The sequence below is a fragment of the Diplotaxodon limnothrissa genome, linkage group LG5 (assembly GCF_057381915.1).
Source record: "Diplotaxodon limnothrissa isolate DT_005_m linkage group LG5, D_limnothrissa_male_GT1.1, whole genome shotgun sequence".
In the NCBI taxonomy this organism is placed as follows: domain Eukaryota; kingdom Metazoa; phylum Chordata; class Actinopteri; order Cichliformes; family Cichlidae; genus Diplotaxodon; species Diplotaxodon limnothrissa.
The window spans coordinates 2,736,133-2,761,715 of record NC_140600.1 but is presented as its reverse complement, the minus strand read 5'-3'; the positions used below and the strand labels follow the sequence as shown (position 1 = coordinate 2,761,715).

Here is a 25,583-nt window from a genome sequence, read left to right as displayed (position 1 = left end):
TCAAACCTGACAAAATGCCAAACCATGGACCCCAAAGTTATAGGGAAGCTGACCCAGTGTCTTATGCAGAACATGTAAATTATTATGGTTGTGAAAACTGTGAGCATACTTTTCATAGATTACTCTAGCTTTCTAGAACCTCAGGGAGTCCTTAAGGACATTAAACCCTGTAGAGGAGGAAATAGATCAAAAAGGGACTAACTAAGCTATAAACCCAGGAAAGGCCAGAGAACAGACCAGTTTTCTTGGTGTACAATGCCAATATTCTGAATATACCAATCAGCACTCAGATGCAATCCATATCCATTCTGATACTCGAGAGATTAATTAGTTAACCTTCGAAGGTTGCAGAGATGAAGCCAAGCTTGTCCTCAGAAAACATGTCGTAACATGCTTACATCTGGATCATTGTTAGTTTTCCCATGATTACTGGGGTGTTTCCTAACATCGGGCTCATTCAGTAAGTGTTTAAGTAAATAGTTCATTACATCAGTGTGCATTTAAAAAAACACAGGTATGACATTTTTATTCTTAATTAATAACTTAATATACAACCTGTTTGATGAAAGGTGTTTTCATAATTTCTAAATAATGGCTTCACTATTTCTAAATTTAAGAACAAATCATTTATTTATTAGCTGTTCATAGCATCGTATTGCCATGCTATAGCTGTCCTGGCTGCCATGTTTTTTTGCAATGTTCTGTGGAGGTCTGAAGTGGTGCCTTTAAAATGGGAGATTGGGGTATTTGTTCCCATATTTAAGAAAGAGGACAAGAGATTATGCTCCAATTATAGGGGGATCACAGTGGGAAAGTCTATGCCAGGACTGGAGAGGGGAGTCCATCTGTTTGTTGAACCTTAGATTCAGGAGGAACAAAGCAGTTTCGTTCCTTGTCTTAGAACTCCTCTTTATCCACTCAAGGATATTCAAGGATGCACGTGAGTTTGCCCAACCAGTCTAAATGTCCAGCTTTGTCCAGCCACTGGTAGGATGTCAGCCACTTCCTCTGTCTGTCGGTGGTACATACTGTGCAGGGGCCTGTCCTTCCATGATGGTTCCTCCTCTTTCTTGGGTTTCTGCTGCCTAAGATATTCACTGAGCACACAGTCAGTTGTGGCTGTCTTTTTGATGTACTCAAGGATTTTTGTTGTCTCATCGTGGACTGTGGTACTGACACTCACCAGTCCCTGGCCTCCTTCCTTCCACTTAGCATACAGCCTCAGGGTGCTGGACTTGGAGTGAAACCCTCCAAGCATGGTCAGGAGCATCCTGGTCTTGATGTCAGGATCTTGTTCTTACCATTCAGCTGACTCTTCAAGACTTGCCTGACCTTCTGCAGGTACTTGGTGTTTGCATCTTTCCTAACGGGCTCCTCGTTGTTCCCATTTGCCTGTGGGATTCCCAGGTACCAGGTTCTCCAATCCGAACAACATTCCGATGTCATTGCTGTATATCCTGGTGGTGTGGATCAGTGAATCGGCATACAGCTTGATGTCATCCATGTAGAGGAGGTGGCTAACAACTGCTCAACTCCGTAGTCAGTATCCGTAGCCAGTCTTGTCAATGATTTCACTGAGGGGGTTCAGGCCTATGCAGAACAGCAGTGAGGACAGAGCATCTCCTTGGTAGATCCCGCACTTGATGCTGACTTGTGCTATGGACTTAAAGTTGACCTCTAGTGTTGTACGCCACATCCCCATTGAGTTCCTGATGAAGGATCTTGGGGTCCTGTTGATCTTGTATAGGTCTAGGCATTCCAGGATACAGTTGTGGGGCATTAAGTCATAGGCCGTCTTGTAATCAATCCAGGTAGTGCACACGTTAGTCAGCCTCATCTTGCAGTCTGGTGTGACTGGTCTGTCTCCCAGTAGCTGGTGTTTTGCGCCTCTGGTATTCTTGCCAATCCCTTTCTGTGCCCCGCTCATGTATTGAGCCATAGACCTGTTCATCTTAGCCACTATGATGACTGTCAGGTGGTACTGAGGCAGGTTATTGGCCGGATGGGACCGGTCCCTTCTGGGGATCAGGATTGCCTGGCCTTCAGTTAGCCATTCTGGGTGTCTCTCATCGACAAGCAGCTGGTTCATTTGTGCTGCCAGACGCTTGTGGAGTGCAGTCAGCTTCTTCATCCATTAGGTGTGAACCATGTCGGGGCCTGGTGCTGTCCAACTCTTCATACTGGAGACCCTTTCTTGGATGTCTGCCACTGTGATGGTTACTGGACCCTGTTCATGGAGGTTCCTGTGGTCTGCTTCTAGATCCACTAGCCACTGAGCATTGCTGTTATGAGTTGCATCCTTCTCATATATGTTCTTTCAGTATTTTCCAGTCTCCAGCTTTGTTGGTGCTGTTCTCATATTGTTCTCATACTGTTCCCCTGCCACTGAGAGTACACTTTGGATGGTTCTGCAGAGAACAGCTGGTTCATTCTCCTGCTTTCTATTTCTCTGGTGTACCTTGTCAAGTGGCTGGCCAAGGCTGTGAATCTTTGCTTGGCAGTTTCCAAGGCCTCCAGTATGGACAGCTTGCTGTACGTCTTAGGCACCTTCTCCATTGCACCTCTCTGCAGCTCTGATACTTGATCCCCCTGACATGTTGTCCAGGCTCCCCCTTGCCATAACATTTGTTTTGTACCTTGTCAATCTCTAGCTGTGAGAGCAGTTCCTTCTTCTGAATGTTGAAATACTGAGCTCCTAGCTGTTTCGATATCAACAGCGCCCTATTTTCTTCTCTTTCCCACTTATGCCATATTGTTCCAGTAGCCCACTTCTCATCAAGGTGTCCTGGTTTCTCAACACCTGACGTGCACCTTGTTTTGTGTGTGTGTGTGTGTGTGTGTGTGTGTGTGTGTGTGTGTGTGTGTGTGTGTGTGTGTGTGCGTGTGCAAAACACTGGGTCAAGGACAATGACAAATATTCAGGCTTGAATTCCAGAGTCCCTGTCAATAAAATAAAGAACAAAGTCAAAGCCAAATTATTTTAGATTAATTTCAAATTGTTTCCTAATTATTTTAGTATCAACATCAACTTCAACTGAACAACTAAAGTTCTGAACAACTTAAGAAGAGGTAAATAAGAAGAAGAGATAAAGTATTTCAAAAAATCCTGTCCTATCCGAATTGTGATCTGAATGCATTATGGTGCCAAACACATTTTGCTATTGCACGAACAGCTAGAGTGTCTATGGGTCCATCCTCTTCATGTGAATCTTTAATCTATTTATTTATTCATTTTAATTTGTTTTATTTCAGCTATTACATTGTATGATGATGTATACAGCAAGACAGGCAAGAGAAATAAACAAAAATAAAACCAACCAAAAAGGAGGAGGTGGGGGATAGAATAAAGGGATAGAATACAAATAGAAATACAAAGGGGTGACAAGTCTAAGATATTAGATGTTAAGATAAGAAGGGAAGAGTGCATGATCAGTGCTTTTTACCACACTGTTCTACTTGAGGTATGGTTAAGATGTAGTTTTGCACTCTATACCCTTAATATTCTTGTAAACAATCAAGCCTGTTTCAAACCTCACAATTGCTGTGCAGCCCTACCGTATAATGTTTTAGTTTAAATTTGACAGGTATACGGCTCTTACTTGGCTGGCCAGTGTTAGGTTTATGGTCAACACTTAAGACCATCTTTAGATCAATACTTTAGATTAACATTAGTTTGTGAAAAGACGATGCCTTGAACTTTCATATTACTTGATTCCACATTAATATGGAGCTTGCAAAGAAAAGCGTCTGGACTTTGTGACTGTTTGGTCTCTCCAATGTAGAGGTCTGGGCCTCTACATTGGAGAGACCAAACAGCCACTTCACAGGCGCATGGCACAACACAGAAGAGCCACCTCCACAGGACAAGACTCAGCAGTCCATCTGCATCTTAAGGACAAAGGTCACTCTTTCGAGGATGCCAATGTTCACATTTTGGACAGAGAGGACAGATGGTTTGAAAGAGGAGTGAAAGAAGCCATCTATGTCCACTGTGAGCGACCATCTTTGAACAGAGGCGGGGGTTTACGACACCAACTCTCTGCCATCTATAATCCAGTTTTGAGATCCCTTCCCAGACGCCTTAACGCCCACTCACATCCTGGGCCATCTGACCTCAGGAATTCGCATGATAAGGTGGGGCCAGGTTTCACAATGAACTCACCCGAAACTCTGGCTGATTGTGACCCACACCCAGTTTCACACCTTGGCTCAAGCGATTAGAGGATCATCAGGGGGTCCTTTTGTCCCTCTGTGGGGGGAAACTCCCACTAGGTTTATATCTGGGACTCTCCACCATTTGACCTTAGAACTGAAGAAGCTTCTCGGATGAGAGGTGAAACGTCTTCAAGTAACTTAAAGAAGTCCAGACGCTTTTCTTTGCAAGCTCCTTTGACTACGATGACCTGGATGACTGAGAACCTTCACAGACATTAATATGCGTAAATAATTATTTTCATATGTTGAATTAAGTCTGTCTTAATGCTTCTTAGAGTTTAGCTATTATAAGGTGTGATCAGTGTTTCAGCAACCAGCTGGGGATTTTCATCCAACTCTTTAACTAACTAGACTGAAACTCAATCAATACATTTCTGCTTTGCAATTTGCCTGGCTTATTGTCACTTATCCTGATATGCAGCACTCTCTCTTCCTCCTATCCTATGTTAACTTCCTTCTTCACTCCCTACTGCCCTTATGGTGATCAAGGAAAGTGTTCCCCCTAGGCCTCCCCTTCCCAAATCCTATTACCCATTGGATCCCTCCTATACCTTTCCTCCCTCCATCCCTCCCCTGCCTTTTGACAGCACGACCTGGCCACACAGCTTCGGCATCGATGTTGATTACCTTGGTGGTGAAGATTCTGACTTCAGAAAGGTAATTGGGTATTTCTGCTGGTATACTCTCTTTCATTAGAGAAAGAAATAAAATGTGAACCAACCTTGGTGCATCACATTTGTTGAAGTCATGTGTACTTGAAGAGGACATTTTGATCAGCACTGTCACTTCAGTTGGCAGCTGGTCAGCTGTACAGTAAAGGTATAGTACTGTTAAAGAATGGGTTACTGCAATTCCTTTAAAATAAGAAGACTTTTTCAACCATAGTGTGATTGCATCATTGGGGATTCTTCAGGTGTACCAGCTGTTTCTTCCATTACAAGGCATTATCTAATGCATTCTTGAGTTTTTTGAACAGTATTAGAATCGTTCACTACCTTCAGGTTCAGTGCTGACAAAATAAAAACATCTCTGCATTCCAGCCCAAGTTTGGAGAATCGAACAATATCAGTGATGTTCAGGAGCAGGCCCAGGACAGGCAGTCCACCATGAATAAAGGTACAACAGTTTAATATCAAGATTTAAAAATGGCAATAACAATGACAACAATAACTTGGGTATGCAGAACCCAGAGATACATTCTTTAAGGCGCTTATAATAGCAAGTTAAAGATAAAAATTCAGTATTCTGTCTTTTGACGTCTGATTGCATGAATTAATCAAGTGACACTTTAAAGACTGACTCATAGTGTTATGTTTGAGAATACAAACATGTTTTTTTTGGCCTGTACTTATAAGTGTATTTATTTTTTCACATGCACAGTTGGCATTGTTCCTCCTAGAACCAAATCCCCCACTGATGAATCACAGAGGAACTTTACTGAAGTTCATCGCCGTAACAGCAGAGTGCTTAATGGAGTCTCCAGGGTATGTCAACCCACTCTGGTTAGGAGAGAAAAAATATAAGCCTTAATAAACAACAAACAATAATAAACAATGAACAGGTCAGTGGAACTGAGAAACATGTGAAATGGGTCATATTCACAACATTAGACATGAATGCACATAAGAGGTTGTAATGTGGGTTGTACTCAGTGGTTGAGAGGAGCAGTGGAAACACTTAGCAGGACAGTCAGAAAAACTCATGACCACACTGGCACTGGGAATTCCACAGTGCTTGTATTTTAATGCACACTCAACCTTACAAAGACCCATTGAACAGCTACTAATTATCATACATGAAGCACAGTGTTCCTACAACCCGTTGCAAAAAGTTAAAGAGGTCCGAGTCCATAAACTCACTTGCAAGCAAGTGGATCTCATACTCCAAAGTGGGCAGTGGTGCATACTTATGACATCTCTAACCCTTACATTGTCTTAAAGAGACACCACACCACTGCAACTGTTACAAGGTTGATATTCATTTTAGCGCTGTCAGCGTTAATCTCGTTAAAATGACGTTAATGCCATAACCGCCATAACCACAAATCTCCACCGCGTTAATGCGGTTATGGCGTTAACGTCATTTTAACGAGATTATCACTGACAGCATTAATTTATTTATAATCCATTTTATTATATTTTTATATGAGAGAAATTATCTCTAAAAATAAGCCTGTTCTCTGTCATAGGAGCGCCCAAAAAGTGCTGCTTTTCCCACAGAAATTAAGATGAAGATGAGTGTGGAGGAACAAAATGAGCGACTTCGTCGCAACCAGTGCAGTTCTATGAGGGACAAAAGGAGAAGCCTAAACCTGTCAGGAGGCCAGTCTCCAGCCAATTACAAAGTGGTATGAGCAAGCTAATGGTGATCCTTGTCATGTATTTAATTGTAGTATTGTCACAGTGAGCTGGTAAAGTAAAAAATGAATCATGTATGTGTTTATTTTTCAGATGATAGTCATAGCTGCAGTACATGTGTGAAAGAACTTTCACACATGTACTGCAGCTTGAAATTTTTCTCAATATCACACATTTCCCAGATTTCCCAAATTGTTGCTGTCATACCTGCCTACCCCAGTACAAAGCTTTGTAATTTCCATGTGAGCCCATCTGAGAAAGTTGTGGTCTAGCAAATTCACTTGGGTACAATAGCTAGACATAACCCATGTAAACACCAAGTAGTTACAACTTATCTGAAATGGACCTTCTCCTGTTGTGTGAATGTGATTCTCCAACACCGTCAGTTCATGTGTAAAAATGACAGAATGATAGAGATCACTTTACACTGATCACACTGGGGTGGCTGTAGCTCAGAAGGTAGAGAAGGTCATCTGCTAATTGGAAGGTTGGTTGGTCGATTCCTGCCTGCTCCAGTCTGTATGCTAAATTTTCCAAGATACTAACCCCAAGTTGCTCTCCAGTGCGTCCATTGGAGTATGAATGTGTGTGAATGCTAGATAGAAAGCACTTGCATAGAAAAAGTGCTTGTGGGAACGAGGCAAATTCTGTAAAGTGCTTTGAGCATTTAGATATGGTAGGAAAGTAAAAACCAGTCCATGTACCATGCGTATTGTCCACCTGTTTGCATTTCTGGTACTTCCAGGTGGGTAAGATAATCCACTGAAAAACATTGCCAATATTTACAAATATAAAACCAGTGATTGAGATAGGCCAAAGTTGTATGACTAGGGTATACGCATTTTAGCTAGCTGATGATTTGATTGTATCTGCCTGTGTGTCCTATCTAGTTTGTGTTTGTATTCACAGGTCCGTAGGCGGCTGACAGCTCATGAGATTGACATCAAAGACTTAGAGAAGGCAGTTCGAGGACAGGGGCAAGAGTCACCAGAGGAAGAAATTGCTCGTCTGAGACGTTTACAGATTGAACCAGAGCATTACAACATCAGCAAAGAGGTGAAATAAGTTGAATCATTTATTAACTTTGTGGCTATTTTAAGGCAGGTATGTTCACAATAGAATCATAATAGCTTACCTTTGTGTCCAAAATCATAAAAGACAAAGATAAAAGAGATTTTTTCTTTCTTGTTATAAAAGATGGCTCCTGACAAGGTTCTGATCCCTGAACGCTACCTGGATGTGGAGAATAACACTCTCTTGAGCCCAGAGGAGCAGAAGGAGAAGCAGAAGAAGCTAGAACGAATCAAGACCCTTATTGCCAAATCAAAGTACAGTTTTAACTTCCTTTAAATTTCTAGCAAAAGTCTGTTTATTTAAAGCTGTACACATTTTAAATTTGTAACATCTTTTACCTCTTCATTTATAATAAAAGGAGATGATTATGGGCAGAAATCTGTGCCATCAGAAACTGAATTTGAATAAGTTCAATTTGAATTTGAATTGCTCAGATTGAATCTGAATTGTAACTTGAATAAATGCTTTTGAAAACTGAATTTGAATTAGTCTAAATTGAAATTGAATTTATATTTTGAAAATGAATTGATTTGCTTTGAAACTGAATTTTATCCTTTAAAAATTCAGCTCTCGAATAATTTCAGTTTCACTTCTCACCATTCAGTTTCAGTTCTACAATTCAATTTCAGTTCCAAAATTCAGTTTTTTGGAACTTACATCCGGTTCCGGTTCAAGCGCAGATTAATAGAACTACGTTTTACTAGCGGACCGAAAGTGTTACTGACGGGAATCTACAGCATGTTGAGCTGAATTAAGACTTCAGAAGTCATTCGTCATGTCGAATGACCAGCGGATAAACTCTCAGGTTGGTAATAAATGTATTACATGTATAAGAACAAGCGTCATGTTAACAAATGATAGCCGTAAGGTAACTTTTGTGCTTATTGTAGCTGTTAGCTAAAAACGTTAATTTAGCGTAGTTTTCCCTGAATTCAGCTTTGACAAACAAATATGATCGACTGTTTCTAGTAGAATTCCAAAGTTGTCATCTTGTACCCTCTCAGAGTACCCCCTCTGTATGCTTGCAGAGACCCCTACAGTAGGGAAACATGCAAAACAGTGTCCAAACCTTTGTATTTTAGCTTTATTTATGTCTTGCACAGCATCCCAACTCTGTAGCTAACTTGATAACTTTAGCTAAAGTGAATAGTTAGTCTAATTCATTAGTGCAGCATTACTGGATCACCTCTGTTTGAAGTGATATACAACTATCACTGTGTTTAACTACCATAATAATTCTTAGGGTACTGAATGCATGCTTAATTTGATTTTTTTTTTTTTTTTTTTTTAAAGCATACTGCTCCATTAATATGTTTGACAGGCTGAAGTTGTCGGGTCACCTCCTAAATCGACCATCTTTTACAGGTGTTTTGTGCCAGAAATGGAGTGTCCACTGAAGACTGAAGATACTGAATCTCTACGCCTTGCCATTGATCCGTATTGTGCCTTCATCTAGACAAGAGACATTAACTTAACCACTCTCATATGCTCTGTGCCTACACCACCTTCCCTGACAGTTGTAGCTTGGCTCATCTGAGGGTGAAATTATAAGAATGTGTTATTTTGCAAAGTGCTCTCTCGGGTTCCTAAATAAAATATGGCATTGAGGTCATTTCTTTTGAATTAATCCCTTCTTCTGAAATATAAGAATGTCTCCTGGTTTTAATGGCACTTTGGATTTCTTTAATTTCTGTTCCACTTCCAAACCCAAATAGATGCTGACACAGTAACATGGAAGAGGGAAAGACGTTGGAAAGGACTACTACAAATAAACCCAATGCCTAACAATGAAAAATGTAAAATAAGAACAATAATAATAATAAAGATAAAAGATGAAGTAACAAGTTTTTTGTTTATTCCAAATGATCATCCAGATGTCTGTGACATGTGATGACAAACACCATAATGGAAGGCCTTAGTCATCACATGCTTAAACTCATCATATATTTTTGCATATGCTGAACAGGCAGTCAGACATGCTGTAACTGTGTGGTAGAAAACAGCATGAACACCATACGGCAGGTGTCTCAAACTCCAGTCCTCGAGGGCATGGAAAAGTTGCATGACACCGGCCCTCGAGGACTGGAGTTTGAGACCCCTGTCATACGGAATATGACAGGTGTGGTTGAACTGCATGAAGACTCTGAAGTTTCTCTTCTCTTCTGGCAGGACAAGAATGTGGCCTTGTCCTGAGATCCACTGTAAGGATGTACTTAGAGTAGAACTGGACTGTCACCGGCCTCAGGCTCTTCACCCTTTTTAAAAGACAAAGCAGTCATTTAGATAAAATATTAGATATTGTTTACCTGTAAATGCACAAAGAGAATTTAGAAATGTAATTATTGTCAAGAGTGAACAAGCACTGATAGTGTAATCTACAGCTGTGGCCAAACGTTTAGAGAATGAGAAGTGTTGTTTGCTTATTTACAAAGTTTGCCGTTTCAGTGATAGTTGTATATCATATTATATCACTTCAAACAGAGATGATCCAGTAATGCTGCACTAATGAATTAGACTAACTATTCACTTTAGCTAAAGTTATTAAGTTAGCTAAAGAGTTGGGATGCTGTGTAAGACATAAATAAAGCTAAAATACAAAGGTTTGGGCACCGTTTTGCATGTTTCCCTAACTGTAGGGGTCTCTGCAAGCATACAGAGGGGGTACTCTGAGAGGGTCCAAGATGACAACTTTGGAATTCTACTAGAAACAGCCGATCATATTTGTTTGTCAAAGCTGAATTCAGGGCAAACTACGCTAAATTAGCGTTTTTAGCTAGCAGCTACAATAAGCACAAAAGTTACCTTATGGCTATCATTTGTTAACATAACGCTTGTTCTTATACATGTAATACATTTATTACCAACCTGAGAGTTTATCCGCTGGTCATTCGACATGACGAATGACTTCTGAAGTCTTAATTCAGCTCAACATGCTGTAGATTCCCGTCAGTAACACTTTCGGTCCGCTAGTAAAACGTAGTTCTATTAATCTGCGCTTGAACCGGAACCGGATGTAAGTTCCAAAAAACTGAATTTTGGAACTGAAATTGAATTGTAGAACTGAAACTGAATGGTGAGAAGTGAAACTGAAATTATTCGAGAGCTGAATTTTTAAAGGATAAAATGCAGTTTCAAAGCAAATCAATTCATTTTCAAAATATAAATTCAATTTCAATTTAGTGATCATCATTTTCAAACCATAAATTCAATTTCAAATTAGACTAATTCAAATTCAGTTTTCAAAAGCATTTATTCAAGTTACAATTCAGATTCAATCTGAGCAATTCAAATTCAACTTATTCAAATTCAGTTTCTGATGGCACAGATTTCTGCCCATAGATGATATTCAAAAGAGAACTGTGGTTAGAAAAACAATTTGTTGTCACGAGTCGCTGAGTGGCAGGCAGGATATCGGACCCAAAAGCAGACTTCACAGAGGCAAAAATGCAAACTCAAAAAGCAGTTTTATTGCTGACTCAAGGGAAAAAGCATACAATACTACACTGGGATAATATAAACAAAAGTCACGGAGAATCATAGAGTGAAACGCACACAGCATGAGGGAGACGTGGACACAATATAGAGAAAGATAACAAGTGACGTGGGAGCACACGGGGAACACAGCTGAGACAAATAATCATAACGAGACAGGCAGGAGCAAACACAACATGACGTACACTGACGGGAGACTATCAAAGTAAAACAGGAAGTACACAGAGGGGGAGAGAGAACACAGAGGAGCATGGGGGAGAGCACAGACTGGGCTGGGGAAACATGATGAAATAAAACACAACCAGTGTTGGGGAGTCACAGATTACATGTACCGGCATTATGTATTTAAAATACAAAATATGGGTAACTGTATTCCGTTACAGTTACCATTTAAAAAGGTGGTATTTAGAATACAGTTACGTTGTTGAAATAAATGTATTACACAGCGATCTTTTACTGTTTCATATGTTAGGCTATGCTCTCTCTATTTTTGGTAATTCCACGCCGGTGGAAACCCAATCAAAACACACATCAAGAGGCTCTAAAGCCTGTGTCTCAATCCCACGGCCTATGACAGCTCTACTTGCGGTCCGCATAATGACATAAAGAAATATTTTAAAAAATTATTGTTCAAAAAATTATTTAATTTGAAGGCAATAGGCAGAGTGTGACAGGCATAGCCCTAAAGAATGTAGCCTCATGGGCAGTGTAGCCCAGCTGTAAGTAAGCTATTAAGACTCGACTGTACGCTGTGTTCGTGTTTTCCTCCGAAACAATAAGCTCCGTTGAAGCAGCCTTTCTACGCCTCTCTCTGTCTCTCGCTAGCAAAGGGACCCAGAGAACAAAGTAAAGCTAGTTTTTGGCTAAGAGCCTGACACAAACCCGATGTATTAGCCAGAGGTCCCTTTACTATGGTTGGGAGCCGCAGACCTGTTTTATATACGCGTGTAACAGAACGTAACGTAACAGAATACCTTACAAAATACATTTTGGGGCATGCAATCTGTAATCTGTAGTGGAATACATTTTAAAAGTAACCTTCCCAACACTGAACACAAGGAGGGGAAACAAGGGTCAAGCACTCACACAATTAAATAAACACCGATGCACAGAGGGAGACACAAAGTACAAAGGTTAACACAGAATAAACTCAGGATACCACAAAGAATCATAAACCATAATACAACAGGTCATAAAAACATAAAATGCTGGGTCAAAAGGACCCAGAACCATGATATTTGTAAGAATAAGGAATACTTTATATACCCCAAAATTTGAAGAATTACTATGTCCCAGGTCTAAAAACATATAAAGCAATGTACCTAAAATAAATACAATATCCATTAAGGAACCCAAACTGACAATACAAAAGCTGAAAAGGGAAACCTTTCAGTTTTAACAGTGTGACTCTTTTACATTGACTCAATTTATCAGACTAGGATTTACTGTATACAATGAAATGAAACTGACACATAACTAAGCATACTTGTCAGTACAAACTGTGAGGGGTGGCAAAATGACAGACTTTCACAAAAAAGAAAACACTCCAGTGAAATTTAAAGTAGTGAAGCAACTTCTTTACTCGAGTAAAAGTGAGAAAGTACAGGCTCTGAAATGTACTCAAAGTAAGAAAGTAAAAAGTAGCTCCTTAATGAACAATTCTGTCAGCTATTTTTGTGCAAACTTAAACTAAACCTTGTGCTAAAATAATAATAATAATAATAATAATAATTATTATTATTATTATTATTATTACCAAGCTGAGCTAGAAGAGGACATGACAGCTAACACAGATACCACAGTGTGGGAAGAAATCTGTGTTATAACTGACCACGTCCTCCGCCTCCACAAGGTAGCCATACAGGCTACTGGGAGAGCCATGGGCCTCATGGTTCTTCAGGAGCGAGCACGCTCACCAACCTGATGACTAAGGAAAAAGAGGAACTCCTCGACACCCCTGTCGTCCCTCACGGTCTCTTCGGTGCGGCTGTTACATCCATGCAGAAGAGATGTGAGGAGAAAAAGAGAGATGATGAGGCTCTGAAACTCTGCCTGCCGAGGAGGGCCCAGCACGCCACCCCAGCAGCGCCGCGCCAGTCATTCGCGCAGGCAGCGTCTCGCCCGGTCCCCGCTTTCAGGATTCCCAAAGTGCCTAAGACGCAGGCAGCCCCCCAGGCTGCCGGGGCCCCTAAGAATCCATGGACTCGGAAGCAATCTCCCCAGGCCAGACCTCAAGCGGCCCCTCCTCCTCACCCCGCTGCCGCGATCGTGAGGAGGAAGAAGCGGCCGGCCTGACAGCCTCTCTTCTAGGCGGGAGCGAACCCAGTTTCCCCCCTTCATGGGCCACCCTCCCGCCTCCCAGCTCCGTTCCAGAGCAAGTTCAACGGGACATGTTCCACACAGAGTGCTTAACTCGGGCCGGCGTTCCTGTCACCGGACCCGCCAGAGGGAAAGAGAGCCAAAGTTCGCAGTGTTGTTTCACGAGCACTTCTCTCATGCATTCTGTATTAAAAAAGCCCCGACACATGCATCCAGGCAGTTTGCCAAGGGCGGCGCTGTCGAGTGTTGCAAAACACATGAAAAAATCAAACATGCTGAAAAACGGAGCACCGTCTGCCATAACGCAGCCCGTGGAGACTCGCGTTTCCACGGCTGTGATGATGCAGATGAGCCCGTCACCTCGTTCGCCTGTCTCTCCACATGAAGAGCTGGGCCACCTGCACTCAGTCAGCATGGGTGCTGAGGACATTGAAAAAGGGCTACAGGCTGCAATTCAGTGTCGCTCCACCACAATTCAAAGAAATTATTTACTCTCGTGCTCCGGGCGAGTCTGCCAGTTTTCTCCTGGAGGAAATTTCCACCTTGAGAGACAAAGGAGCTATAAGAGTTGTCCCTCCCGAGGAAATGCACAACGGATTTTATTCAAGGTATTTCCTTGTGCCAAAGAAGGGGGGGGAGGGGGATGAGAGCCCTCTGTGCCCTGAACCGGCATTTGAGGACATACAAGTTCAGGATGTTGACGCACGCCTCGCTGCTACGGTTTGTACGAGCGGGCGACTGGTTCACATCAATCGACCTGAGGGATGCTTATTTCCACATCCCCATATATCCCCCACACCGAAGGTATCTGAGATTTGCTTTCCAGGGGATGGCATACGAGTTTGTAGTCCTGCCTTTTGGTCTCTCACTGAGCCCAAGGGTGTTTGTGAAATGCACCGAGGCAGCAGTGGCCCCGCTCAGGAAAAAGGGCATTCGGGTGGCCACGTACATCGACGATTGGCTGGTGGCAGCCCCAACCCGCCAGGGAGCGACTTGTCACACAAATGCTCTCATACACCATCTGGAGAGTTTGGGTTTCCAGATAAACGTGGAAAAGAGCACATTGACGCCAACTCAATGCATTACTTTCATAGGGCTCAGCCTAGACTCCCTTCGGGTGAGGGCTTTTCTGTCCCCGGAGAGAACGGCGGCCATACAGTCATCCCTTGCACTGTTTCGCAGAGGCAACACAGTGACCCTCAAACAGTGCCAGAGGCTGCTCGGTCTGATGGCTTCTTCTCTAGTGGCGATACCACTGGGACGCCTGCACATGAGAGGCTTTCAGCGCTGGGTGGGCTCGCGGGGACTGGACCCTCACCGAGACGGCCACCGTCGCGTGAGAGTCTCTGCAGACTGTTCACTCGCTCTCCACGAGTGGAAGAGGCCAGGTTTCTTGTCTCAGGGCGTTGCCATGGGGGCAGTTTCAGCCAGGAAGGTGATTTCCACAGATGCCTCTCTTTCCGGCTGGGGGGCCACCCACGTGGGCAGAACAGTGAATGGGGAATGGGGCCCTCACATGCGCTCCGCCCACAGAAACTGTCTGGAACTGCTGGCGGTTCACCTGTCACTAAAACACTTTCTCCCTTGGCTGAGAGGTCATCATGTTTTAGTGAGGTCGGACAATTCCACCGTTGTGGCCTACATCAACAGACAGGGGGGTCTGGGGTCCCCCAAGTTACACACGCTGGCACACAGACTGATAGTCTGGAGCAGTGTCCACCTGCTGTCACTGAGAGCAACTCACGTGCCGGGGATCTTGAACTTTGGAGCAGATCTTCTCTCCAGGGGCAACCCGCTGTATGGGGACTGGAAGCTTCACGCGGAGGTAGGGAAGCAGATCTGGCTGCGATTCGGTCAGGCGACCGTGGACGTTTATGCATCCAGGGAGAATGCTCAGTGTCCCCTATTTTACTCGCTGCACGATCAGAGAGCTCCACTCGGGGTGGATGCTCTAGCTCACAACAAAATTCACAATATTGGACACAGTGGGGACTATTAATGTGATAGCTTACCTGTGTGGCAGTATAGTTTAGATAGCTGCTCTAAATTGTGTTGGTACATGACAATGAAGAAATGAACAGTGGTGGAATGACTTCCTTAACTCAGGTACAGCATTTTCAGAAAAAACACGTACTGTAATGAAATGTATTTCTCAACGCTGTGTAATTCATTAGTGAAAAGTTAAATGTTATTAAGAAATTGAGGGTTTTGTATGCATTTTTTCTAATATTTTTCCGTGCGGGTATTTATAAATTTACTAAATATATATATTGAGAGATTTTAATTTTTATGAATGTTATCACATTCATGTACTTCCTGTCAGTCTGCAGAATATGGTTCCCCTTCTGGACGGCCCAGTGGAAGGTGGAGCTCCAGCCAGCTCCCAGCAGCAGTTGCAGGAGCAAGAGAAGCGTATTGAGATCTCCTGTGCTCTGGCTGCTGAGGCCTCTCGTCGTAGTCGCCTTCTCTCTGGTGAACACTCTCACCACATGGCAGCATCACATGGCACCTGAGTCCACCACACTCTTTCAAAACTAAGTCATGACATAGACAGGACCACAGTGGCACAATTGCTCTCTGTGTTTTAAAGCCCTGACTGGTAGCTGCTTTTATGTGCATGAACTTATATATATATATATATATATATATATATATATATATATATATATATATATATATATATATGAATAAAAGATAAGATAAGATAAAACTTTATTAATCCCTCGGGTGGGTTCGTCTGGGAAATTCGGTTTCCAAAGGCACAGCACCGACAGAAGTTACAATACATATACGCACACACACATATATAAATACAGAGACATATATAAATAAAATATACGAAGGGGATAAATAGAATAAATACGAATAAAAATAAAAATACAAGTGAATTGCACATTTAAAGTATTGAGGTCTATTGCACCGTTGACTATTAACAAAAGTATTGCACAGTGAAGTGAAGAGGCACTACAGCTTAGTTGTTCCCCCCTCCTTTGTCCTCCTTTTCCCCCTCCCTCTCCCCTCCAGAGAGGCGTTAAACAGTCTGACGGCGTGTGGGACAAAGGAGTTTTTAAGTCTGTTGGTTCTTGTCTTTGGGAGAAGCAACCTGTCACTGAACAGACTCTTCTGGTTGTTTATGGCCGTGTGCAGAGGATGCCCAGCATTGTCCATAATTGTCCAGCAGTTTTTTTAGTGTCCTTTTCTCTGCCACTGTCACCAGAGTGTCCAGCTTCATGCCAACCACAGAGCCAGCCTTCCTGATCAGTTTCTGTAGCCTGGATGAGTCATATATATATATATATATATATATATATATATATATATGTATTTTTTTTTTTTTTTTTTTTTTTTAGGGGTGCAACGATACACAAAATTTACGGTTCAGTTCGATACTTTGGTGTCACGGTTCGATATTTTTTCGATACAAAAAAAAATGTTCATGCCTTTTTAATTTGTCATTTATTAAAATTATATATATATGTATTTTAACTCAAAAGTACAGTTTTTAAATGTAATGTTGCTGAAACAACAAAGTAATAAAAAAATTAATCTATCTGATCGAGGAATCACTCCTCTTTGGAAAAGAGAGTTTATTACAGAGAAATGGCTCTTTCAAAATAAAAGCTATACTATACGCTTCTTCTGGGGTATACTCTCAGCAGCATATTAAACATATCAGGTCCCCATAAGGAGAATCGTGTGCTAACGGCTGTCTAAATGACTCTGGTAAAGTTTGTAGCATGCGTGCTTGTTGTTTTTGTCTGCTTCCACTTGTCTTTGCACTAGGATGATGTTGGAGTAAATGTGCAGTCATATTCATTGTGTTCCCACTAGTGCTGTCAGCGTTAATCTGAAATGACGTTAACGTCACAACACGGCAAATCTCCGTTAACGAGCTACCGCGGATCGCCCTGTGCGTGGGGCTGGACGGCATCAACACGTTAACGAACTAACTGCGCTAACGCACTAGTTCCCACCAATTGAGCATTGCGTGGCACATCCAACATACTGTTTTACTTTTGTCCACGACGCGCTTACCTTCAGTGTCATACTTCACATGAAAACCAAAATAGTTCCAAACGCCAGATCTGAATTAGGGTGGGGGAGGTTCAATTTGCCATATTAGAGAGCTTAACTTCTGTCTCGCTAGCTTGCTCTGCGCTCAGTGAATCTGCGTTTGACTACTCCGCCTAGGCTGCACTGTCGAGCACAGATCCACTGAGCGCTCAACACAGACAGCATCGTCAGAAGGAAAGTTGATCAAATAAATTTAAAATGTTGTATTGTTCAATACATATGCGTACCGAACCGAAAGCACTGTATCGAACGGTTCAATATCGATACGAGTATTGTTGCACCCCTAATATATATATATATATATGTATATATATATATATATATATATTACTATCAGCTTCATCCATCCATCCATCTTCATCTGCTTTATCCGAGGCCGGGTCGCAGGGGCAGCAGCCGAGAGGCCCAGACCTCCCTCTCCCCAGCCACCTCCTCCAACTTATCCGGGGGAACACCAAGGCATTCCCAGGCCAGCCGAGAGATATAATCGCTCCAGCGTGTCCTGGGTCTGCCCCAGGGCCTCCTCCTGGTGGGACATGCCTGGAACACCTCACCCAGGAAGCGCCCAGGAGGCATCCTGCTCCTTTCGATGTGGAGCAGCTGGCTCCTTTCGATGTGGAGCAGCAGCGGCTCTACTCTGAGCCCCTCCCGGATGGCCGAACTTCTCACCCTATCTCTAAGGGAGAGGCCAGCCACCCATCGGAGAAAGCTCATTTCTGCCGCTTGTATCCGCGATCTCGTTCTTTTGGTCACTACCCACAGCTCGTGGCCATAGGTGAGGGTAGGGACGTAGATCAACCGGTAAATTGAGAGCTTCACTTTTACACTCAGCTCCCTCTTCACCACAATGGACCGGTGCAGCGTCCGCATTACTGCAGCTGCAGCCCCAATCCGTCTGTCGATCTCCGGCTCCCTTCTCCCATCACTCGCGAACAAGACCCCGAGACACTTGAGGCAGAAACTCATCCCCGACCCGGAGTGGGCACTCCACCCTTTTCCGGCTGAGAACCATGGCCTCAGATTTGGAGGTGCTGATCCTCATTCCCGCTGCTTCACACTCGGCTGCAAACCGTTCCAGTGCGAGCTGGAGGCCCTCACCCGATGAAGCCAACAGAACCACATCATCCACAAAAAGCAGAGATGAGATTCTGAGGCCACCAAAGCGAAAGCCCTCCGCCACTTGGCTGCGCCTAGAAATCCTGTCCATAAAAATTATGAACAGAACCGGAGACAAAGGGCAGCCCTGGCGGAGCCCATCACCCACCTGGAACGAGTCCGACTTATTGCCGGCAATGTGAACCAAGCTCTTGCAACGGTTGTATAGGGATTGAATGGCCCGTAGCAATGGGCCAGACACCCCATACTCCCGCAACACCTCCCACAGGACACCCCGAGGGACACGGTCGAATGCCTTCTCCAAGTCCACAAAACACATGTAGACTGGTTGGGCAAACTCCCATGCACCCTCAAGTATCCTTGAGAGGATAAAAAGCTGGTCCAGTGTTCCGCGACCAGGATGAAAACCGCATTGGGGCGACCGTGGCTCAGGGGGTTGGGAATTGCATCTGTAACCGGAAGGTCGCCGGTTCGATCCCTGGGCTCTCTGTCCTAGTCGTTGTGTCCTTGGGCAAGACACTTTACCCTACTTGCCTACTGGTGTTGGCCAGAGGGGCCGATGGCGCGATATGGCAGCCTCGCTTCTGTCAGTCTGCCCCAGGGCAGCTGTGGCTACAAACGGTAGCTTGCTTCCACCAGTGTATGAATGTGAGAGTGAATGAATAGTGGTATTGTAAAGCGCTTTGGGTGCCTTGAAAAGCGCTATATAAATCCAATCCATTATTATTATTATTATTGTTCCTCCTGTATCTGAGATTCGACTAGCGGACGAAGTCTCCTTTCCAACACCCTGGCATAGACTTTCCCAGGGAGGCTGAGGAGTGTGATCCCCCTGTAGTTGGAACACACCCTCTGGTCTCTCTTCTTAAAGATGGGGACCACCACCCTGGTCTGCCAGTCCAGGGGTACTGCCCCGGATCCCCACGCAACATTGTAGAGGCGTGTCAACCAGGACAACCCTACAACGTCCAGAGCTTTCAGGAACTCGGGGCGGACCTCATCAACACCAGGGGCTCTGCCACCAAGGAGTTGTTTAACTGCCTCAATGACCTCGCCCCCGGAAATTGGCGACTCATCCCCAGACTTTGCTTCCTCCTTGGAAGACGTCTCAGTGGGATTAAGGAGGTCCTCGAAGTATTCCTTCCACCGCCTGACAATTTTCTCAGTCGACGTCAGCAGCGCTCCGGCAGCACTATACACAGTGCAGGTAGAGCACCGCTTTCCCCTCCTGAGATGCCTGACGGTTTGCCAGAATCTCTTCGAGGCAGTCCAAAAGTCTTTTTCCATGGCCTCTCCGAACTCCTCCCACACCCGAGTTTTTGCTTCAGCCACTGCCCAAGCCACATTCCGCTTGGCCTGTTGGCTGCCTCTGGAGTCCCACAGGCTAACCAAGCCCGATAGGACTCCTTCTTCAGCCTGGTGGCTCCCTTGACCTCCGGTGTCCACCATTTGGTTCGGGGATTACCACCACGGCAGGCACCAACCTCCTTGCGGCCGCAGCGCAATGTAGCAGCTTCGGCAATGGAGACGCTGAACATGGTCCATTCGGACTCAGTGTCCCCAGTCTCCCTCGGAATGCTGTTGAAGCTCTACCGGAGGTGTGCGTTGAAGCTCTCGCGGACTGGGGCCTCTGCTAGACCTTCCCAGCACACCCTCACTACGCGTTTAGGTGCACCGGGTCTGTCCAGCGTCCTCCCCCGCCACCTGATCCAACTCACCACCAGGTGGTGATCAGTTGACAGCCAGCCCCTCTCTTTACCCGAGTGTCCAGAACATATGGTCGCAGGTCTGGTGATACGATTACAAAATCGATCATCGACCTACGGCCTAGAGCGTCCTGGTGCCACGTGCACTTATGGACAACCTTATGTTCGAACAAGGTGTTCGTTATGGCCAAACTGTGATTTGCACAGAAGTCCAATAAAACACCATTAGGGTTCTGATCAGGGAGGCCGTTCCTCCCAATGACGCCCCTCCAGGTCTCGCTGTTGTTACCCATGTGAGCACTGAAGTCTCCCTGCAGGACAACAGAGTCTCCACGTGGAGCACCTTCCAGCACCGATGACAAGCGCAGATGACAGTCGAGACCCGTTCCCCGACCCTAAGGCGCAGGGAACAAACCCTCTCATCCACCTGGAAAAACCCCAACGTACCGGCAGCCAGCTGAGGGAATATTAGAATACCCACCCCAGCCCGCCGCCTCTCACCAGGGGCAACTCCAGACTGAGACAGTGTCCAGCCCCTCTCTAGGAGACTGGTTGCAGCGCCCAAGCCATGCGTAGAGGTGAGCCCGACTATATCTAGCCGGTACCTCTCAACCTCACGCACTAACTCAGGCTCCTTGCCCACCAGAGAGGTGACATTCCATGTCCCTATTGCCAGTCTTGGCAGCCGGAGATCAGTCCGCCAGGGCCTCTGCTCCTGGCCGCCACCCGGCACACAATGCACACTATGGCGCCTCCTGCGGGTGGTGGGCCTGCGGGAGGATCTAAAATTTTAACCTTCTCATCTTTACTTTGCAAAAATACAGAAGAAATGTGTCCTTGAGCGTATTCAACTGTACTTGTGTTACTTTGCAGTGTCTCAAATCACATGAAGCCCAGTCTGGAGCTTCTTTGATGCTCCATGTCTGAGTGGAAAGAAATCACTGCTCTGTTTTGTTTTACATTTTCACCTTCTGCCCGTCTCTTCTCACTGCAGCTCAGTGTGCCTCCAGTTCTCCAGTCTCCCCAACAAACATAGTTTCTCCCCCTTCCTCGGCTGACTTTCCCATCTCAACCCACACCATGAAGGTGTGATTCTCACAAGGTGAGTCTCTATTAGCAGCATAACCTTTCCACCTGTCCTTTTCAGAAGAACGTCTTCTTACATTACTCTCTGGTGCTGTTTTTGTGTGATATCTCCCAAATGATATGACTATTTATAAGGATGTAGGTTTTGAAAAGTCGTAGTTATGTTCACAATGTGGGCAAGTGTTCCCTCAGTAATATCACAGTCTTGATGCTTATTTTATTAATTTACAACATCATAAGAAAAATGACATGGTTATACAGAAAAAGTATAACCATTTATTACCCACGATAAGCTATCTTTGCCTCTCTTATAATTTTATTTTATTCCTCTTTTAGTTCAAGCCCTGGGCGCTGTTAAGGTTGATGGAGCATCTTTCTGAGGATTGACTCAAAAAACTGGAAAGTCTCAGAAAATGGAAAAAGAAAGACCAAATTTTTACAACAAAATCATTTAAATGTGTCAAATTAAATTTCTGGGAGGTAATAACAATTTGAAATCCAAAAGAATGGGGTAAGACTCATGAACTCAAGACTCCTCCTGTTATATATGCACTGTAATGACAAAGGAACACTTCAGATTACTTAGCATACTTCTTTTTCTTTTAGCTCAGGATATATCCTACAAAGTAGAAATTACTGAAAAACTAACAAGGGAACATAGCATATAAGAAGCTCTCGCTGAAGATCAACTATGAAAAAAAGCTACAGAGAGTATGAAGAGAGACAGTTTCTAAGAGTGTGATGTAAATGAATCTAAAGATGCATCTGGGCCCTGAAAGCCAAAGTTGAAGAACCAACCAGCCCAACTACTGGCCTGTGAAGCTCAGTGAGGAGTGAGGCTATGGATATTTATTCACACTGGTTGAAGTCTTTGGAAAGTTTCGTGTAACAGAATCACATTTTCTTTACGGTCAGATGCTGTGTAAAATGCAAATAAAAACAGAATGTAATGATTTACAAACAAATTAATTACGTTTATGAAAACGGTACAAGAAAAACTATATATATAATAAAAAGGAGAAATTTTTTTGAAAAGAAGAAGCTCCCATGTTTGGTGTAATTCATTTCATAATGCACCAAATGTTTACAGTGAGTGAAGTAGGACCTGAAGTGGAGGCAGGCCATTTTAGGACCTGGACATGTTATCAATGCTGATACAGTCCAAGGATTTGGCAGAAAAGCATGTGTGATTGAGAGCATGTTGCTGTATAAACTTGTACACATATCGTTGCATGTAAGTAAATTCACATTTGCCTTCACAGATGTTGAAAATATCTATACCATGCTGCACCCTCAAATTGTTACTGATGCTGGCCTTGAAGCTGTGCACCAGTGACACGCAGCAGCTTTAAAATATGTTGCTGCTTTATGTCAACATTTGATATGGATCTTTTGTTTTTCTTTACATTTTATACAGCCTACCAAGAGCTGAACACAGATGCCGTGTAGTCATGTACCCTTCGTAGTGTTACAGGTTTATCTCTGAGCACGATGTCCGGGACGCTGAAGAGACCTATAACCTCTGTACATTGAAATAGCCATCTGACTGGTGTGGGTACTGTACAGCAAATATTGAGGGATGTTGAAAATTTATGTAGCTGAAATCTGGTGGAAACCAAGATAAGTTGTTGTATATGAATGTAATTTAAATTGGACTCACATACAGGATTGGTAGTTCTATTTTTAAGAGACATGATTACCTCAACACAGACACATACTGCATTTGGTTAAATGGCTTTGCACTTAACATCAAATTGAGTAGGAGTTCCTCGATGACTTTTCCCTGTGATTGTGTCACGTTTATAGGTATGTGGATTGTTTGTTTCTCTAGATAATGATATGCTGTATATGGGACAATAGAAGTGACCTTAGAAGAGCAGTTTGGTAGTTTGTTATTTAAAAGATGTTCTCTTTTGTGAAACACTGGCATTTCATCCAATAATGCAGAGCCATAACATTTTATTTGCTTCTTGTACTGTACACACACACACACACACATATATATATATATATATATATATTAGGAGTGCAACGATACACAAAATTCACGGTTCGGTTCGATACTTTGGTGTCACGGTTCGATATTTTTTCGACAAAAATGTTCATGCCTTTTTAATTTGTCATTTATTAAAATTATGAATATATATTTTAACTCAAAAGTACAGTTTTTAAATTTAACCCTAACCCTTGTGCGTGTTTTTTATTTTGACAGCGATTGACAGAGAAATGTCTCTTTCCAAAATAAAAGCTATACTATACGCTTCTTCTGGGCTTTATTCTCAGCAGCATATTAAACATATCAGGTCCCCATAAGGAGAATCGTGTGCTAACGGCTGTCTAAATGACTCTGGTAAAGTTTGTAGCATGCGTGCTTGTTGTTTTTGTCTGCTTCCACTTGTCTTTGCACTAGGATGATGTCGGCGTAAATGTGCAGTCATATTCATTGTGTTCCCACTAGTGCTGTCAGCGTTAATCTCGTTGAAATGACCTTAACGCCACAACACGGCAAATCTCCGTTAACGAACTACCGCGGATCGCCCCGTGCATGGGGCTAGACGGCCAACACGTTAACGAGCTAACTGCGCTAACACACTAGTTCCCACCTATGTAATTGAGCATTGCGTGGCACCAGAGATGGGCAATCTGTAATCTGATTACTTTTTTCAAGTAACGAGTAAAGTAAGGGATTACTATTGCAAAAACGGTAATTAGATTACCGTTACTTTCCCGTAGGAACGCTGCGCTACTGCGTTACTAAAACCGTGATTTTTTGCGAGAATGTCTCACGACAGTGACGTAAGCGAGTGCGCCGTTAGTGACAACAGCTGTGTGCAGATCAACAATGGATCACATATCGATTGTGGGAGAGAGTATGAGCGTGCAGCGTTTAAAGCGTGGAAGTACTGACCGTACTTTGAGTTTGATTCCATAAAAAGTGACAAAAACATTAGCGTACATTGTGCGTGGGAAGAAAACTTCTTTTTACAGCGAAAAAACCCCTAAACTTCCAAGCAAGCACCGAGTAGCTACGACGTAATGGGAAACTCACAGAGAAAGTCACGGATTCTTCAACTGACCGCGGCACACCTGCACCAGGGTAAACCTCCGCCTACCGCAGTCCTGCTTTACAGGTGAAAATAGAGCAACAGGACCGCTGAGTCTTTGACTTTATTTATTTTCTGCTGTGTTTTACTTGCATCTATTTGAAAGAGTGAGTGTAAACACAAAAAATATTTTATTTTATGTGCTGGAATGTGCAGAAAATAGGTTTAAATGTTAAACTAATTTATTCAAGTCAGAGAATGTTGCATATAATTAAATTTTTGCTTGATGCATAAAGTTAAAAGATTAAAACTGATAAAACAAGTTTAAAAAAGAGACTTTTCCATTTGATTACATTTTGTACTTGTACATTTTTTGGACTGAAAGATCTATCGCTTTATCACCTCTTCAGGTTGTAAATCGTGTTTTTAAAAAGTAACTGAGTAACCAAGTAATTAATTACTTTTGAAAATAAGTAATCAGTAAAGTAACGGGATTACTTTTTTGGGGAAGTAATCAGTAATTAGTTATTGATTACTTTTTTCAAGTAACTTGACCAACACTGCGTGGCACATCCAACATACTGTTTTACTTTAGTCCATGACGCGCTTACCTTCAGGGTCATACATCACATGAAAACCAAAATAGTTCCAAACGCCAGATCTGAATGAGGTTCAATTTGCCATGTTGCAAGGAGAGCTTAACTTCTGTCTTGCTAGCTTGCCCTGCGCTCTTCCTTCTGCCTATGCTGTCTGTGTTGAGCGCTCAGTGGATCTGCGCTCGACAGTGCAGCCTAGGCGGAGTAGTCAAACGCAGATTCACTGAGCGCACAACACAGACAGCATTGTCAGAAGGAAAGTTGATAAAATAAATTACAAATTTTGTATTGTTCGATACATATGCTTACCGAACCGAAAGCACTGTATTGAACGGTTCAATGTCGATACAAATACCGTTGCACCCCTAATATATATATATATATATATATATATATATATATATATATATATATATAGTACAAAAAAAAAAAAGCTAAGTGCGCTCTGTGATACTTAAAACCCTCTAAGTATCATGTTACAATGGAAAGTAATCAGGTCCTCAC

The 25,583-nt window shown here is 43.2% G+C and overlaps 1 protein-coding gene across 1 annotated transcript in view; it reads left to right on the top strand.

Annotated features, from left to right (window-relative positions):
• Positions 1-24,746, top strand: part of plekha6 (pleckstrin homology domain containing A6) — a 68,911-nt gene extending 44,165 nt beyond the window's left edge. Inside the window, exons 15-23 of the mRNA XM_085354814.1 lie at positions 4,705-4,872; positions 5,256-5,331; positions 5,596-5,699; positions 6,404-6,562; positions 7,482-7,628; positions 7,770-7,900; positions 15,781-15,929; positions 21,348-21,455; positions 21,776-24,746. Coding sequence (XP_085210940.1) covers positions 4,705-4,872; positions 5,256-5,331; positions 5,596-5,699; positions 6,404-6,562; positions 7,482-7,628; positions 7,770-7,900; positions 15,781-15,929; positions 21,348-21,445 — 1,032 coding nt within the window. The 3' untranslated portion in view covers positions 21,446-21,455; positions 21,776-24,746. The remainder of the gene's footprint in view (positions 1-4,704; positions 4,873-5,255; positions 5,332-5,595; positions 5,700-6,403; positions 6,563-7,481; positions 7,629-7,769; positions 7,901-15,780; positions 15,930-21,347; positions 21,456-21,775) is intronic.
• The last annotated feature ends 837 nt before the right edge of the window (positions 24,747-25,583 follow it).